Raw genomic sequence first — 19301 nt, 5'->3', positions numbered from 1 at the left:
TGATGTCAAAATTCCAACAGTACAAAAGTCCCAGCCCCCGGGAGGCCGCTCTTGGCACGTGCCTCTCCAAGCTTCCCTCTCCCCACGTGCGCTCCTCCACACTGCTTTTTTCCTGCTTTACAGTGAGCACGGTTCACATCAGTAGGTCCGCTTCATTCACTTTAGCGGTTACACCTTTTTGCATCTGACGGATGTATTACAGTTTAACAGTCCTGAATTAATGGACCTTTTAGGTTACTCGAGTTTTTCACTATTAGAAGAAAGTCCAGAGAAGTACGAATAGCATACTATTTGTTTTATGGCTGAAAAATGGGGCTTCCCTGGTGGCCCAGTGGTAACAACCTGCTTGCAATGCAGGAGATGTGGGATCGATCCCTGGGTTGGGAAGATCCCCTGGAGAAGGAAATGGCAACCCACGCCAGTGTTCCTGCCTGGGAAAGCCCATGGACACAGGAGCCTGGAGGGCTATAGTCCACGGGGTCGCAAGGATCGGATACTGCTCAGCGACTAAACCACCACCACCAAGCTGAAAACTAGCCCCCCAAAAGATGTTCATATCCTAATCCCTAGAACTTGTGAATGTGTCCCTTCTGTGACGAAATTTTGCAGATGTGATTCAACTGTGGTCATCCAGGCGAGCCCTAAGTGCAATAGCATGAACCAACACGAGAGAACTGGAAGGAGACCACGTGTAAACCCAGAGAGCAGGCGATGTGCTGCCAGAGCAGAGAGAGCTGAAGACGCTGCCCTTAAAGCTGGAGTGATGGTGCCACCAATAAAGGCAGGGTGGCTGACAAGCAGCAAGCTGGGACAAGAAAGCAAGGGGCACCCCAGGGCCTCTGGAGGGAGTGCGCCCCGCCATCCCTTGATGTCAGTTCAACGACAATGATTTCAAACTCTGGCCTCCAGAACTGAAAGAGGATACATTTCTGTTGTTCCCAGCTACCTAGTTTGTATTAACAGGTTACAGCAATCACATGAAACGCCTACCTTCAAGAATTTGCAAGTGCTTCTAAAACCTCCGGACACTTACACAAACTCGTAATAGTGACGCCTCCAAAGAATTTACCATTCATACCCTTTTGGATTTTAGTACCAAGTGTACATCTACCTCCCATCCAAAACATAGATGGAACTAAATTTTTTAAATTCTCACAGAATTAAAACATTCACTCTTTCTTCTTACATCTCCGTAACAATTTTTAGGGAGACAGCCTTGTTGCCATGAATCTCTATGTAGTATGAGTTGAGTTATAAACAATTACAGAAGCTCTCTTTTGTTCCCCTCTTAATCAAGTGTACTTCAAGTGTATTTATCTGCATTTTCTTCCTATTGTCTACTGTACCTAGTAATACTTCATCTTACGTAGATGTGCAACGAGTATTACCTTCAGTATTGCATTACCTCCTCAAAATTGTGTTCTTTTTCTTAAAGAAATGCTACTGTTTACCAGTGTGAGAATACCAGGGTGGGTAGTCATTCCCTTCTCCAGGGGTTTTTTCCAACCCACGGATCAAACCTGCGTCTCTCACATTGCAGGCGGATTCCTTACCATCTGAGGCACCAGGGAAGCCCCAGTATAAGTATCAGAAAATGTTAAATCAAGAAGGGACCTTAGGGGTCTAGTCTAGGAATCGCCAACCTGCATTCTTTTGAGCCTTAAGACTCTTGGGAAGAACTTTAGGGAGAAGGGGCTCGGCAGCCACCTGGAGCTTCCAGCTCTGCTCCCCTTTAAGGAGATCAGCTCTGCTCCCCTTTAAGGAGATAGCTCTGTTCTTAACAACAGGGTTTTGAGTCAAGTTTTCAAAAAAGGAAAAGTATAGCATGAAAGCCTCTGTTTCCAGTCTAACATTTTAATTACTTATAAAACTTACTTGTTTTTGCCTGCACTGCACGGCAAGTGGGATCTTAGTTCCCTAACCAAGGACGGAACCAGTGCCCCCTGCAGTGGACGTGCAGAGTCCTAACTACCGGAGCGCCAGGCCAGGGAAGTCCTGGTGTCACATCTCAGAGAGGAAACTAAGACTTAGAGAGGACAGTGACTTGCCTAGGCTCATGGAACTAATAAAGACGGAGAGCTGCCAGAACCCTGGTTTCCTGATCTGTTTCTGCCTCTATTACATCACACTGATTCTACAACAGGTTAGAAAAGAATCACATAGCCACATCTGACCTGATTTTTACAAAAGATAGAAAAAGCACTTAAAAACAAAAGGCATTTCCAATAAAAATCACAATTTAAATGTAACCACAAGGTAGGTGACAGAGCAATCTAAAAGGGTCTCCTTGTTCTTCCTTAACAAGTCTGAGTAGGAGGAGGAACAAGATAATGGTCAAGAGAAGTGATCTTGCTCCCCGGTCTGCTGGTCAAGGTCCTTACCACCCACATCTCCTGTGACACTCCAATCTTTGAGCATCTGGCCAAACGCAAAGACAAACAGTTTTCTTGATCAATTACTCTTCCCTGTTTCATGCTTATAACATCTGTCCTGTCTGAAATGTCCCTGTGCCTTTTATCTACCACTGCTGCTGCTAAGTCATTTCAGGCGTGTCCAACTCTGTGTGACCCCACAGACGGCAGCCCAAAAGGCTCCCCCATCCCTGGGATTCTCCAGGCAAGAACACTGGAGTGGGTTGCCATTTCCTTCTCTAATGCATGAAAGTGAAAAGTGAAAGTGAAGTCGCTCAGCCGTGTCCGACTCTTAGCCACCCCATGGACTGCAGCCTACCAGGATCCTCCGTCCATGGGATTTTCCAGGCAAGAGTATTGGAGTGGGGTGCCATTGCCCAATAACCACCTGTTAAATCAGGATCCACCACTTTCAAGAAACCCTTATGGATAAAATCACTTTCAGTTTTTCACATCCCCTCTAATGATATCGATACCATTTTTTCCTAAATCAAACATCTGGACTCACTGCCTGACAAATGACTGTACTAATATTTATGGGGACAGCAGGTTGGAAGGCTTGAACCCGAGGCCATTCTAATATGTAACTGCCCAATTTCTCACATCCCTCACTGTGCACTGTGTTCCAGGTGGTCTTCCCAGCACAGGTATTCTCAGCCATTCAGACTCCCACTGATTTTGCCTTCTCTTATAGGCCTCAAGGGCTTCCCTGGTGGCTCATTGGTAAAGAATCTGTCTGCAAGGCAGGAGATGCAGATTTTATCCTAGGGTCAGGAAGATCCCTCAGAGAAGGAAATGGCAACCCACTCCAGTATTCTTGCCTGGAGAATCCCATGGATAGAGGAGCCTGGAGGGCTAAAGTCCATGAGGTCGTAAGAGTCAGACACAACTGAGTAGCTAAACAACAATAGGCCTAAAATGTCTAAAGTCAGCCTGGGTCTTGGATTGCCATATTGCCTCTGAAACCCCTCAGGAAGGCACAGCATACTGGATATCAACATATTGGCTCTAAGTTCAACACAGCTAACTTTTCCTATAAGATTGAACAGATTTTTCAGTTAAGAATAGACAAAGTAGTTGACTTAAGAAGCTGCTTCATATGATAATACTTATTTTTAAACACCAGAGTCACATGTGATGATAAGACACTGACACTAAAAGAGGCAGGAGGGAAGTGCAGCTTCATATTTCCCCATCTGGGTCTCTCTCTCAAGAGCACACACTCATTGAGTGGAAAGGCTGACATTTAAATTGTTCTTGCTCCTACTCTCTTTTAGGGAGTGAAGTGGGGGCAGGGGGTGGGGTAGCAGATGGGTAAGGAAAATAGCACGTTTAGTTAAATGTGAATAGAATGTGACTCCAATGCTATAGACCCGCATGGGCTTGTTCTGTTAAGAGGATAATCCAAAATTTTAAATGTTACCCAGCTGCAGGATATCAGGCCTTAAGTCAAAGAATGCTCTAAGAAAAATATTTATCAATTGGTTACTCAAAACTAAAAGCCATGCCTCCATACACTTCTACTGAGGACAGTGACTACTTTCTTCTTCACATTTCCCAACCTCAATACCTGTTACAGGGCCAGACAAAGGACTTGTGTGATAAATGTTAATAAACAATAGCAGGGCAACAGCCAGACACAAACCAAAATGAGTGAAGAATTAAGTTGAATAAAGATGCCCATCATTCAGTATTTAGAAGAAGAATGTTTTACACTATTCAGGGAAGAAAAAAATAGTATTCTATGCCAAGTTCCTGGGAAGATGTCATATTTTTCAACCCTTAGCACCTAACACAGGGTCTGGCGCAGAAAAAGGACTCAATGAGACTTGTGATCCTTAATTTACTGAGATCCCTCATTACTAACACTTACTGAATTGCTCTCTATATTCCAGGCATCATCTAATTAACACCTTTATATACACTGTTGTTGTTTATTCGCTAAGTCAGTTTGACTGTGACCCAATGAACTGCAGCATGCCAGGCTTTTGTGTACTTCACTGTCTCCCAGAGTTTGCTTAAACTCATGTCCATTGAGTCGGTGATGTCATCCAACCATCTCATCCTCTGTTGTCCCCCTTTTCCTCCTGACCTCAGTCTTTCCCAGCATCAGGGTCTTTTCCAATGAGTCAGCTCTTCGCATCAGGTGGCCAAAGTATTGGAGCTTCAGCATCAGTCCTCCCAATGAATATTCAGAGTTGATTTCCTTTAGGATTGACTAGTTTGATATCCTTGCTGTCCAAGGGACTCTCAAGAGTCTTCTCCAACACCACAGTTCAGAAGCGTCAATTCTTCAGCACTCAGTCTTCTTTATGGTCCACATATGGTCCTGACATCCATATATGACTATTAGGAAAACCATTTATCATTGACTATACGGACCTTCATTAGCAAAGGGATGTCTCTGCTTTTCAATATGCTGTCTAGGTTTGTCATAGCTTTCCTTCCAAGGAGCAAGCATCTTTTAATTTCATGGCTAAAGTTATCATATGCAGTGATTTTGGAGCCCAAGAAATTAAAATCTGTCACTGCTTCCATTTCTTCTCCATTGATTTGCCATGAAGTGATTACATACATTACTCCCTAGCAAACTCAAAGTTACAGTTAGCAGGCTTCAGAGCCAGAATTTAAAACAAGGTCCGAGGATTTCCCTGGCACTCCCGTGGTTAAGACTCCAAGCTTCCGATGCAGGAGATGCAGATTTGATCCCTGGTCAGAGAACTAAGATCCCACATGCCTTGAGGTGTGGCCAAAAAAAAATTTTTTTTTAATAAAACAAGGTCTGAATTACTCTAGAACCAGTGCTCTTAACCACTAGGCAATACTGCCCCTCAATTTCATCAAATAAGAAAACAAAGCAACTTACACTTCGAAAAAGCTCTTGTCTCAAAATCATAATTAGAGTTAAGTAAGGTCTCATTTTAAACGTAATCCTTGTTTGATTGATGTTTTCACCTAGATAAATGTTAGTTTATCAGAAGACTCTCCCTATGGGCCAAAATCACTACAGATGGTGACTGCAGCCATGAAATTAAAAGACGCTTACTCCTTGGAAGGAAAGTTATGACCAACCTAGATAGCATATTCAAAAGCAGAGACATTACTTTGCCAACAAAGGTCCATCTAGTCAAGGCTATGGTTTTTCCTGTGGTCATGTATGGATGTGAGAGTTGGACTGTGAAGAAGGCTGAGCGCCAAAGAATTGATGCTTTTGAACTGTGGTGTTGGAGAAGACTCTTGAGAGTCCCTTGGACTGCAAGGAGGTCCAACCAGTCTATTCTGAAGGAGATCAGCCCTGGGATTTCTTTGGAAGGAATGATGCTAAAGCTGAAACTCCAGTACTTTGGCCACCTCATGCGAAGAGTTGACTCATTGGAAAAGACTGATGCTGGGAGGGATTGGGGGCAGGAGGAGAAGGGGACGACAGAGGATGAGATGGCTGGATGGCATCACTGACTCTATGGACGTGAGTATGAGTGAACTCCGGGAGCTGGTGATGGAGAGGGAGGCCTGGCGTGCTGCGATTCACGGGGTTGCAAAGAGTCGGACACGACTGAGCGACTGATCTGATCTGATGGGTAAAATTTCTGATCTACAACAGCCTCAACTAGATAATCATAAACTTATTACCCAAACCAGAGCATATTTAAGAGTCAAGGCAGTACTATTAATAATTAAGCCAGGACAGCAGGTACAAACTGGGACAGTCCTGGGCAAACCAGGATGTAGAGTTACCCCAGCCTTCACTACACTGTTTACTTCCCATCTTAAATCAGTATTCCACCTAGTGAAGGCCAGGCCAATGTTTGCAGTGCTGGCTGTTCATGAGTTACAAGGTAAAACCAAGGACAACAGATAATTCAAAAGCAGTGCACTGCAGTGCAGGTACTGCCCATGGCACTCTTCTCAATGCTCAGGATCGCACAGTATTGTTACGAGACATCTTTTCCTACCTATAAACAATATATTTTCCCTCATTTAAATCTTGAGTACAGGGGCCTGATTAAAAATTGGGGGCCAACTAGAAACAATTCCTGAAAAAAGGCCCTTTTATTAACAAAAAAAGCAACAGAGTCTAACCATCCCCCCCCCTTTTTTTTTAACACAAAGGGGCTGCTTCCTCCAAAAGTTTATTACATAGATGAACTTACTGGACAAGATAGGGATATCTTTGTCTCTAAGACAGAGTTCAGGATGAAGGAGGTTAGTAGGCAAGAAGACACTTGAGGTTTTTTAGACTCCTTATTGTTGCTGTTCAGTCGCTCAGTCATGTCCAACTTTTTTCGACCCCATGGACTGCAGCACGCCAGGCTTCCCTGTCCTTCACTCTCTCAAACTCATGACCATCAAATCAGTGATGCCAGCCAACCATCTCATCCTCCATCATCCCCTTCTCTTCCTGCCTTCAATCTTATCCAACCATCAGGGTTTTTTCCAATGAGTCAGCTCTTCACATCAGGTGGCCAAATTATTGGAGCTTCAGCATCAGTACTTCCAAAGAATATTCAGGGTTGATTTCCCTTAGGCTTGACTGGTTTATCTCCTTGATGTCCAAGGGACTCTCAAGAGTCTTAGGGTGGCAGTGGTGGTTCAGTTGCTAAGTAGTGTCCAACTCTTGCGACCCCACAGACTATAGCCTGCCAGGCTCCTCTGTCCATGGGGATTCTCCAGGCAAGAATACTGGAGTGGGTTGCCATTTCCTTCTCCAGGGCAAGAGTCTTATACAGCACCACAATTCAAAAGAACCAGTTCTTTGGGGCTCAGCTTTCTTTACAGTCCAACTCTCATATCCATACATGAAAGTGAAAGTGAAGTCTCAGTCGTGTCCAACTCTTTGCAACTCCATGGACTATCTAATCATCCGTTTTGCAGTCAGTTGGCGTTTAGTCTGCTTCCTTTCCATCATCTTTTCTGCCGTCTTGAAGCAAGCCAACCCAGGCTGAACATGAATGTGGTGTTTCAAGATGCTTTTCTAGGGAAGGGCCCTGCAGCCAACACGCACTTCTGTGTTGGATTCCTAGGGTCTCCACTCAACTGGTGTCCTTCAGCCCTCAAGAGGCTTGAAGCAATTATACTGTTTAAAAAAGGAGCCCAAATGTGCAACAAAGCATATACAGAGTGTGTATATCCACTGGTTCACTTTCTAATTACAAAACCACCACATGTACACTACTGAAAATTCAAAATCCGTTATTAAACTGTTACCCATTAGACTGCAAATTGTAAATTATATTTCAGCTACGGCTGATTCTGTGTAATGAAGTGGATTCCATATTTTTGCTTCAATTATGTCTAACAGAGATGCATGGCATGGCTTAATGCAATTTCAAAGCTCCTAAGGAGAACCATTTAATTGCTCATATGGTAACTGTCAGAGAACCAGACAGCTCATTTTATAAAACAAGCCCTGCCATTCATTCTTTTATAAGCATTTTTTAACAATGACTTTTATACTGGTGGATTTCCATCACTTTCAGTGTGGGATATTAAAATAGTCTGCCACTATCAAAAGAAGAAATAGTATATATGTAATGTTAAAATATCACTAAAATTCTCACAACTTAAATGTTAGAGGAAAAAAAATTGAAAGTCAAATGCAAGATAAAATAGTAAAGGAGGTCTGGAAGTAACTCTCAACTTTTCAAAGTTGTAGTAAACTAAATTTATTTGGAAGATAAATTATTTGAATTAACAGGGAAAAAAATACTTATTTTTGCCTCTGGCTAGAATTATATCAACTCAGTTATGAGGTAATACTCCTATTATTTGGAATATGTTATATTTATCATTTTATTCTATTTCATTTTTCTGAAAACCTGCTGGTCATGATCTGCTAAATTGATCTGACATCTCATATATAGGATGTAACCTGCAGTTTAGGGGATGGGGACTCACACCATTTTAATGGATGTCACTGAAAATTCATATCCGGTAATTAGTAACAGAATAAACAATCATTTGTTAATAGACAAATTTTATTAACTAAGAAGTTGTTTGTAATAACCTTTCAAAAATGGACACTACAGCAGAAGAAGAAGAAAATCCCAGGGCCAAAGATTTGGGAACCACTGCTCTCCAGGGCTTCCCTGATGGCTCAGAAGTTAAAGAACCTGCCTGCAATGTGGGAGACATGGGTTCGATCCCTGGGTTGGGAAGATCCACTGGAGGAGGGCATGGCAACCTACTCCAGTATTATTGCCTGGAGAATCCCCATGGACAGAGGAGCCTGGTGGGCTACAGTCCATGGAGTTGCAAAGAGTCAGACATGACTGAGCAACTAAGCACAGCACAGCTCTACATAAAATTTTTTCAGCTTTCAAGGTGCTTAATTGAGCCCTTGAACATATTTTGTTCAATTAAGCCAGCCCACCAAAGTGTGACCCAAAATTATATTATTCATTTTCACATGAAGGACAGAAATAAAGGACAGAAACGATATGGACTTAACAGAAGCAGAAGAATACACAGAAGAACTGTACAAAGATCTTAATGACCCAGATAACCATGATGGTGTGATCACTCACCTAGAGCCAGATATCCTGGCGTCCGAAGTCAAGTGGGCCTTAGAAAGCATCACTACGAACAAAGCTAGTGGAGGTGACGGAATTCCAGCTGAGCTATTTCAAATCCTAAAAGATGATGCTGTGAAAGTGCTGCACTCAATATGCCAGCAAATTTGGAAAACTCAGTAATGGCCACAGGGCTTAAATGTCAGTTTTCATTCCAATCCCAAAGAAAAGCAATGTCAAAGAATGTTCAAACTACTGCACAACTGCACTCATCTCACATGCTAACAAAGTAATGCTCAAAATTCTCCAAGCCAGGCTTCAACAGTATGTGAACCATGAACTTCCAGATGTTCAAGCTGGATTTAGAAAGGCAGAGGAACCAGAGATCAAATTGCCAACATCTGCTGGATCACTGAAAAAGTGAGACAGTTCCAGAAAAACATCTATTCTGCCTTATTGACTATGCCAAAGACTTTGACTGTGTGGATCACAACAAACTGTGGAAAATTCTGAAAGAGATGGGAATACCAGATCACCTGACCTGCCTCCTGAGAAATCCGTATGCAAGTCAGGAAGCAACAGTTAGAACTGGACATGGAACAACAGACTGGTTCCAAATCAGGAAAGGAGTACGTCAAGGCTGTATATCGTCACCCTGTTTATTTAACTTATATGCAGAGTACATCATGCGAAATGCCAGGCTGGATGAGGCACAAGCTGGAATCAAGATTTCCAGGAGAAATATCAATAACCTCAGATATGCAGATGACACCACCATTATGGCAGAAAGCAAAGAAGTAAAGAGCCTCTAAATGAAAGTGAAAAAGAGTGAAAAAGTTGGCTTAAAACTCAACATTCAGAAAAGTAAGGTCATGACATGCGGTCCCATCACTTCATGGCAAACAGATGGGGAAACAGTGGAAACAGTGACAGACTTTATTTTCTTGGGTTCCAAAATCACTGCAGATGGTTGACTGCAGCCATGAAATTAAAAGATGCCTGCTCCTTGGAAGAAACACTATGACCAATCTAGATGGCATATTAAAAAGCAGAGACATTACTTTGCCGACAAAGGTCCACCTAGTCAAAGTTATGGTTTTTCCTGTAGTCATGTTTGGACTGTAAAGAAGGCTGGGTGCCGAAGAATTGATGCTTTTGAACTGTGGTGTTGGAGGAGACTCTTGAGAGTCTCTTGGACTGCAAGGAGATCCAACCAGTCCATCCTAAAGGAAATTAGTCCTGAATATTCATTGGAAGGACTGATGCTCAAGCTGAAACTCCAATACTTTGTCCACCTGATGTGAAGAACTGACTCATTTGAAAAGACGCTGATGCTGGGAAAGACTGAAGGCAGGAGGAAAAGGGGATGACAGAAGATAAGATAGGTGGATGGCATCACCAACTCAATGGACATAATGAGTAAGCTCCGGGAGCTGGTGATGGACAGGGTGGCCTGGCGTGCTGCAGTCCATGGGGTTGCAAAACTCAGACATGACTGCATGACTGAACTGAACTGATGTGACTATACACAACTGCCAAAACTCAAACTGTGTGTTTTTAGTGCATATAAATTGTTCCTTAATTTTTAAAAAAGGAGGGCAAATTGATTGAGTTGACTGAAAAGAAATATTCAGCAAATAACAATACAAGTGGTGACAAAGTTCACAAACGGTATATGAATAATGGCTATTTTATAAATGCAGACCTAAACCTTCAACATTTGCATTAGACACTTTAGTGACTTTTTTAAGTCACTACACAGACATTACCACAACATCGTAAGTCAAGCGTGGTGGTGGTGGTGTAGTCCCTCAGTCATGTCCAACTCTTGCAATCCCACGGACTGTAGCCTGCCAGGCTCCTCTGTCCATGAAATTCTCCAGGCAAGAATACTGGAGTGGATACTCAATCTCTTCTCCAGGGGATCTTCTTGACCCAGGGATCAAACCTGGGTCTTGTGCATTGCAGGCTGATTCTTTACTGCTGAGCCACCAGGGAAACCCAAATCTACTACAATTAAAAACAAACAAACAAAACACTACCTTTCTTCACTACTCTTCCTCAAGGCAGTCAGATAAAGCTCTGAATTAATGTTTTTAACATTCCACCTACTCTTCAGCTTTCCACAGCTTTCTAAGCAGGTTTAATCCTGGATAGTGATAATCATGCAAGTATCAACCCTCCAAACACCATACATTTTCCTCCCAGGTGAAAACATAAGAGATAAACATAAAGAATGCCTGCTGTCTAGCACTAAACAAGTACCCCAAATACTACACATCTCTGAGAAGCAGAGTTTCTCAGCAGCAGCAGCTGCTCCACAAACACAGCTGTTCCTTACGGGTTAACCATGAGGGATGACAGGGACCCTCTAAGAGGACAGAGCCCCTTGCAAACCTGACTTTCTCACTGGGGCCTCAGTTTCTACCTTTCTAAATACTTTTATGTAGTGCCAACAGAAAAGAATTTAATTAAGAACCAGGTACTTTCATCTGTTTGTCTTTTAAAAATTGGACACTCTTGGAAAATCTTTTCTTTTTAACTATCATAGACTCTATGCGTGAGTGTGTGAGAACATGAAGACATCCTGTACTTACTGGCTCATTAAGCAAAATATTTTAGTTGAAAAGGGATATACAAATGTTGCATAAGGTGTTAGTATGTAACCTTACAAATCTCTCAAGAAAAGAGGCAGAAAAGAACAGATAGAAAAAAGAAGGGGGCAAAAATACACAAATAAGGGAAAAAATCTGGTATCAGTAGGGATGAAACACAGTGACACCAGATCAAATCTGGCAACAGATGTATGCACGAGGAAAAAGGGCCATCAATTCACTGCCATAAGATACATGCTGGGCAGGCTTCCCTGGTGGTTCAATAGTAAAGAATCTCCCAGCTAATGCAGAAGACACCAGTTCGATTCCTGGTCTGGGAAGATCCCACATGCCACAGAGCAACTAAGCCCGTGAGCCACTGCTGAAGCCTGTGCACCAAGGGCCCGTGCTCTGCAACAACAGAAGCCACAGAGGTAAGAAGCCCGCACAGTACAGCTAGAGAGCAGCCCCCTATCGGCGCAACTAGAGAAAAGCCCGCTCAGCAAGAAGACCCAGCACAGCCAAAAATAAATACATAACTAAATTAAAAAAAATTTTTTTTAAGATACATGCTGGGAAGACCAGGGATCCAAAAATTTCAAAAACTGTATTCCATGAGACTACTACTTCCGGAGAATCAATTCACTTAGATATTTTATCATGAGTGCCAATAACTACAAGGAAGGAAAAATACCACAACAAGCAAGCTCTAGTTCTAAAAAGTTTACTAGTTTATTTGGAATCACATAGAATCACATACTTAACTCTAGAACAAAAAAGAAAACCACCTGAAGAAAAGCATGCTACAGTCACCCGAAAAAATAAGTCACTGAGACATGCTTCTTTAAGAAGGTGTTTCCTAGGACTTGGTGGGGGGATCACTTCAGAAAGATAAAGATATCCATTGCCCTTATCAATACAATTACTTCCAAAACTGAATTGGAATTATGCAGATTTATTGTCAACCTTATCTTAATAAGAATTCTCAGGAAAGGAAACCATCAATTCTTAAAACCTCTATGTATCTTTAGGCCTTTACTGAGTAAAACTGTGACTCTGTTTATCTGCTAATATTCAGCTATTTCCAGGGGCCAAAACCAGCAGTTTCATAGGACTCCACCCAATACCATGCCTAATCTAATAAGCAATTCAGTCTCACTAGGTCATGGAAAGCCTTAGAGCAGCAACATGTTCAGTGTCACTGAGTTGCACCTTCAAATTGAAGGGTTTAGCTTGCTGTTTCTACTTTTTATGCATATAGCAAAAAGATCTTAGAAAAGTTTACTGCCCCTCAGTCATTTGAAACTCAATGCCTTTTCCACAGGCATTAGAAAACATTTTTTAAAAAGTAGATAGGGCCCCAGGCTGGACTCAAGAACTATCTAACATTAAGGCAGCTAAACACTTAACATTTGCCACAGAGGAAACAACAAAAACAAAAACTACTGTGACAGTAACAGAAATTAAACAAATATTAAACTCAGAATAATTTTACAGCCCTTAAATATTGTTTGGAGAGAATGCATTTGATTTTAGCTAGATAAATTTCTGAAAGGAAGTTCTGGATATTTTCAATGTGATTGGAGGCATATAAATATATATATATATATATATATATATCTTTTAATATCTGATTTAACTTCAAGAGACAAAATGGCTTCTTTTCTCTTAATTTATATTCTACCAGCACTAACATCGGGAGCATCCCTGGTAAAGAATCTGCCTGCAAAGCAGGAGACCCGGGTTCAATCCCTGGGTAAGGAAGATCCCCTGGAGAAGGGAATGGCAACCCACTCCAGTATTCTTGCCTGGAGAATCCCATGGACAGAGTCTGCCAGACTACAGTCTGTGGGACTGCAAACAGTCAGACACAACTGAGTGACTAACACACACTTAAGCAGTAACATTAGGCACAAATATAAAGCAAAAAAATGCATTATATTTACATTTAGAACAAACCTAGAAAAGTCGTGATTCTGAACTAAGTATTCTACCTAAAGAATCTCTTCCATATAAACTTTCCGGCCACTCACTCAGTGCCCTTTGTTTCTTAATTCCTGTGCTTCTTTTCATCCCTCTTCGCTATACAAAGTGCTTCCCTGATAAATCAGTTGGTAAAGAATCCACCTGCAACGCAGGAGACCCCAGTTTGATTTCTGGGTCAGGAAGATCCCCCGGAGAAGAGATAGGCTACCCACCCCAGGATTCTTGGGCTTCCCTTGTGGCTCAGCTGGTAAAGAATCTGCCTGCAATGCAGGATACCTGGGTTCGATCCCTGGGTTGGGAAGATCCCCTGGAGGAGGGAAAGGCTACCCACTCCAGTATTCTGGCATGGAGAATTCCATGGACTGTATAGTCCATGGGGTCACAAAGAGTCAGACATGACTGAGCAAACTTTGACTTGCTATACAAGGCTTTGCCTAAACTTGTATGCCCCTTACTGTAACCTCTTCCAGAGATCATATCTTATGCATCTTGTGTCTCTTTCTGAACTCAGCAAAGGGCTTTGACTGTAGATGACCAGCAATAAAAAACCTGAAGTCAAAGTAGGTTTCTGCTCTGGGTGAAAACAGACGACATTAAGCTCAAGCAACTGCTATCTATAATTATAACTCAAAATCCTAGATAAGGTGGAATACCCAGGCCTGGGGACCATCAATAGCTCTACTGCTAACTATTGCACATCTTGAATAAATTGCATCTGAAATCTTGAATAAGCCAACAACCACAGATGTCACAAATGTTTAGGATCAGGAACTTTGCACCATGTTTCCCTGATACCCAGAACTTAATAATCATTTACTGCCCTAGGCACCATGCACCTACATGCAAAACCCTCCATCACAATAATGCAGAGGTCAGCTTTAAATGAACATTATAGGTGATCATCTCCTCACGGAAGTCTTCCTTTTCTCTGTAAGAGTGGGATCCACAAAGGCATATCACAGAAACTGCTCATTTCAAGTTTGGGTCACGGGGGGCTCTTTCTGTGAGCATTTAAGTAAAGAGCAGGGATAAAAATTCCGATAGTTCTTATCAGTAATGATCAGCAATGTTCCCACCATGCAGCTCCTGCTGCTCCTCATAAACAGTGCAGCGGGAACAGAATTTTCCACAATCAAGTCCAAGGGGTAGAGGGCACTTAGCTCTGGATGAGCACAACGATAAAAAATGGGCTTGGTAGTAATTATTTAGGTTAGAAACAGGCTCCAAGTTGCCTCTCTTAGAACCAAGAGTTAGATATACAATAAATAAATTGGCCCCACTCTACCCCACTGTCCAACAGAACTTTTCTGTGGCGATGGAAATGTGCTATTGTCTGGGCTGCGCTACAAACCACGTTGTGACTGCTCAACGCTTGAAATGTGGCTCGTGTGACTGAGGAACTGAATTTTAAACTTACTCAATTTTAATTAATTAGATTTAAATTTAAATAGCCAAATATGGACGGTGCAGCTCTAGATTCTCTAAGTCAGTGATTCTCAACCAGAGGGGATCTCTCACCCGCAGGGGACAACTGCCTCAATTTGAGATGTTTTTGGTTGTCACACTGCGGGGGAGGAGATGCTCCTGGCATCGAGCGGGTGGAGGCCAGGAATGCAGCTGAACATCCTACAGTGCACAGGATGGCCCCCACGGTGGACAGTGACCCAGCCCAACGTCGGGGTGTCGAGGAGGAGACGTCTGCTCTAAGTTTACTCAAGGCTGGAACTAAAGTAAATGCAAAACAAACTGCAATACACCTTGTCTAAACATAATACCCAGGAAGAATGAGATTTTTTTCCCAAGCAACAGGCAAAGGTCTGGGCTGTTCTACAAGTTTAAAGTAGCAGGTTTTTACCAACAGGTGTATGTAGGTGTGCTGAATACCTCATTAAGATCTTCAGCATCAGTGTTATTACTTCCTGTGCCATTTTTTAAACTTAGATCAACATTTTACTTAAACATAAGTAAACACGGTGACACTCGCTCCTTATGAGTTCGACATACAGTATTGACGGTTTGAGGCTCCTGCTCTTCTAGCTTGAATTTCTTGCCCCTTGAATTACACTGGGCTTCCCTTGTGGCTCAGCTGGTAAAGAATCCGCCTGCAATGCGGGAGAACTGGGTTTGATCCTGGGTTGGGAAGATCCCCTGGAGAACGGAAACGCTACCCACTCCAGTATTCTGGCCTGGAGAATTCCATGGACTGTACAGTCCATGGGGTCGCAAAGAGTTGGACACGACTAAGCGGCTTTCACTTTCACTTTAATTACCCTATCTCTAGTTTTTCCGGACATCGATAATTTCGAATACAAAAAGACAACTGATATATTGTGAAAGAAAAATCAAGGCAAGGAAAAGGCTCTGTCATCACAGGTTTGCAGTCTGAATATTACTTAAAGAAAAAGCAAGGGTACAAAATTACATTTGGACCAAAGGAAATGTACTGAGTGATCCCATTAAACAATGATAGCACAGTACAGTGTACAGTGAGAGAGATTACTTGAAATTTTAGAGGATGGGTATTAAATAACATTGTGGTTTCTGTAGCTAGTATTAATTATGCAGGGATCAGTTTAAAGGGGATCATTCAGAACTGCTCAAAAAGTTATTAAATTTACACATACTAGCAATGTAGAATTTAACACAGAATCCTCTGTTCCTCAAAGAAACCAGAATAATGTGCACAATGCAATGTTTTACTTTGATGCAAACTATTTTTCAGAACACAAAATCCTCAACATTCATATTACAGCAATGCTTTTTCTTTTCTGCCCACTTAGCACCAAGAGAAATTGTTCATTACAAGGAAAGCCCTCTATCGTTTCAAGGAATATAAAAATAAGACACAGTACTAGTTCTGAAAAACTTACATTCAGAATTTCCACACTGGCCAAAGGCAGAGACTTCCAGCCCACACATTCTGAATTCCTAAAAGATCACTGTTTAATTGTTGTGAATGTGCCAGGCTTAAGAGTGTCGGAGTTTAAGCCTGTCGGAGTTTCAGTACCTCTTCAGATATTCATTTGAAGAGTTTAGATCTTTTATCATCATTTAACACTTAGGGAGCAAACACTGCAATAAACTGATCAAATACCAAAAGAGTAGTACGTAAAGCAGGATTCCAACTCACTCTTTCCTAGATTTGCCTGTAATGAACTAATCCTGGAGGAAAACACTCCAGTTCTTTCGGTTTCTAACTGAAATGACACAAAGCTGCTCCCATCTTCTTTATGAAACTGGAAAGGAAACAACACTGAGGGGACACTGTTAGCATCATTTGGTATTCAACCACTGGCGTTTGTATTCAACTACTGGTCCACATACGCTGTAGACCCGGGGTTCTCGGTCTCGGCACTACTGATGGTCTCTGGCATGGTGTCTGTCCGGAGCAATGTCACATGTTAGCGGATTCCCTGGCCTCTACTCACTAGGAACCAGCAGCCCCTCCCTAATTCCTGGTTGTGACAACCAAAGTATGTACCCAAACGTTGACCAAATATCCCCCCGGGTGGGGAAAACTGCCTGGTGGTTGAGAAACACTGATTTAGACTGAAAACTCCAAAAAAGACACTGTTCATCAAAAGCCTGGGAAGACTTTGTTCCTAGCCAGAAACATTCACCACAGAGGCAGTGGAAGAAAAACATATTATCTTTGCCCTTTCTTGATTCCTTCCACCCAATTTATGAGAAATAACCAACGTGTAGGGTAAATCACAGTGGGCACGTGAAGACCTCTGGCTCAACTTGTAGTTAACTCCCTTCAACTCGACAGTGACAAGTGAACAAATCTACAGCAGCTGCTGCATTGAAAAAAATGACCAAATACTTGCCAGTTCAAAATTAAAATAAAGCAGTCTTAAAACACTACATCGCCCCTGAACCCCACATAACTGAAAAACCCGGTCAGGACAAGCAGACTCCCAAGCTTAGTAGACAGAAGGACTTCGGAGGCGGGGAGAAAGTCAAGGTCTGAAGGTAGGGATCCGTGAAGAAACCCAAGCTCTGGTTCTCGTTTACCCGCCCTAAATCCGGGACAATTAGAATCCATTTCACATGCCAGAGCGGTCAGCCAGGTACACCACGCTGCTGTTCTCCCAAGAGGAGACCAAAGGAAAACGCTCCTTCCAGTGGTTTTCCGACTGACCCCAGGGTCTCCCTTGGCCACAAAAAGGGGGAACCAGAAAGTTGCGCGGCAGCAGCATCGCCCCAAACGAAATTCACCATCTGCAGAAGCCCCACCTCTTTCTAGACCTCAGGGGTCTTTAAACTACTGCACCAGAATCACGTGGGGACCTTGTTTAACCCACAAATCCCAGTCCCGCCCCCCTGAGGTTCGGACTTCGGGGCTGAAAATCTGGATTTTTTTTTTTCTTAACCAAGGGCCCCAGGTGACTCCAAGGCACGCTAAAGAAGGCAAACTCGGAGACCGCAGACAACCTACAGGTTTGTAGTTGGCTCCGAAACAACTGGGGCTTCATTCCAGGCGTTTCTGGGGCCGCAGACTGCTGGCTCTGTCATTCGAGAGGGCGAGCCGAGCAGAGGCAGGCCCCAAGGTCGGCCCCGAGGCCCCCGACTGGGCTCCGGGTCGCTCGCAGCCCCCGCACAGAACCCGGCCCCGAAGACCCCTCCCGATCCACGGGGACCCTAGAGACCCACAGGCTCCGTGACGTGACCAGGCCCCAGCCGCGAGGGCCGAGACGGACGCCCTCGCAGCCAGGCCACCTCAGGCGGGCCCGTTAGCCCACGGCCCCCTCCCGGGTCACAATGGCAGCTCCCGAGCGGCAAACAGTCGCCCCAGAGGAGGGGGTCTCGGGCCGCCGCGCCACGTCCACCCCCAAGCTACGGACCTTCTTCTCCAGGGACGCGTCCATGGCTGAGGCGGCCGGTGGAGCCCGAAGGAGGCCCGGCAGTCCCAGGCGCTACTTCCGCCTCCCGCGCCCCGCCGCCGTTTCCACGCTGGCAGCGCTGACGTCCAGCGCGCCCGCGGCGGGCAGGGCCGAGATGAGGTGGAGCTGCCCGGCAGCGCCGCCGGGAGGGGAATGCGGGTCTCGGGGTGCAGGGGTGGGGGCGGGGGCGGGGCGCAGCGAAGTGGGGCGGGGCCTGCGTGGGGCGGGGCCTGCGTGGGGCGGGGCGCGGCGAAAAGGGGTGTAGGGGCGGGCCGCAGCGCGGAGGGGCGGGGCCTGTGGGGGCGGTGCGAGGCGCGGAGGGGCGGGGGCTGCGTGGGGGCGGGGGCTGCGTGGGGGCGGGGCCCTCCAGGCTTCCGTTCCTGGCCGTCACGCCGGCTAGCCCAAAAGGTCCCAGGTGAGAGACTGTGGCGCCGTTCCAAACGCTCCTCAAAAAGCCTGTCGGGGGCGTCAGGGTAGAAGTGTGATAATTACAAGATATCAGTCATGTAGTAAAATGCTGGAGATGCTAGTAAACTCACCGGCACTTCCGGGCTTAGTCTTCCAAGCTCCCCCACTATCATCCCTCAGGAATGGAACAGGCCATTCCACCACAGTTGGGCGCAGCATCGGTGGTTTCCTAGGTGCTAAGGACTTCCGCGGGTTTCAAGTATCGGACTCCATCGAGAGTGCCGGCTGCTCTGAAAAGGCCCTCCCTAGTCAGAGCTGTGGAATTTGTCTCAAGTCTTGCCGTAGAATTTTAGACGGGAACGACTTTTGAGACAACCGGCACAGTCTTTTTCTTCATGTCGGGCCACAATTATGACTTGTTAGATAATGATAATAATAGACCAGCGGCTGCTCTTCCATTTCATGCTACATCAGCCTTGTGATGTAGAGATCATCATTATCCCGGTT

General features: G+C 44.2%; 1 protein-coding gene across 3 annotated transcripts in view; it reads right to left on the bottom strand.

Annotated features, from left to right (window-relative positions):
* PDXDC1 (pyridoxal dependent decarboxylase domain containing 1) overlaps positions 1 to 18643 on the bottom strand; it is a 55045-nt gene extending 36402 nt beyond the window's left edge. For 2 of the 3 annotated variants that reach the window (XR_015154680.1, XM_086375636.1), the window contains exon 1: positions 18348 to 18643. Coding sequence is in view for 2 of the 3 variants with exons in the window: in XM_086375636.1 (XP_086231762.1) it covers positions 18348 to 18371 (24 nt within the window). In the remaining variant the exon portion in view is untranslated. The remainder of the gene's footprint in view (positions 1 to 18347) is intronic. The other variant, XM_086375637.1, reaches the window with a different exon arrangement.
* Between the last annotated feature and the right edge of the window lie 658 nt (positions 18644 to 19301).

The sequence above is a fragment of the Bos grunniens genome, chromosome 25, assembly GCF_055505025.1.
Source record: "Bos grunniens cultivar Pamir isolate PY7600 chromosome 25, Bosgru_T2T1.0, whole genome shotgun sequence".
NCBI lineage: Eukaryota > Metazoa > Chordata > Mammalia > Artiodactyla > Bovidae > Bos > Bos grunniens.
Note: the sequence above shows the minus strand (reverse complement) of the source record. Positions and strands in the feature narration are given on the sequence as shown.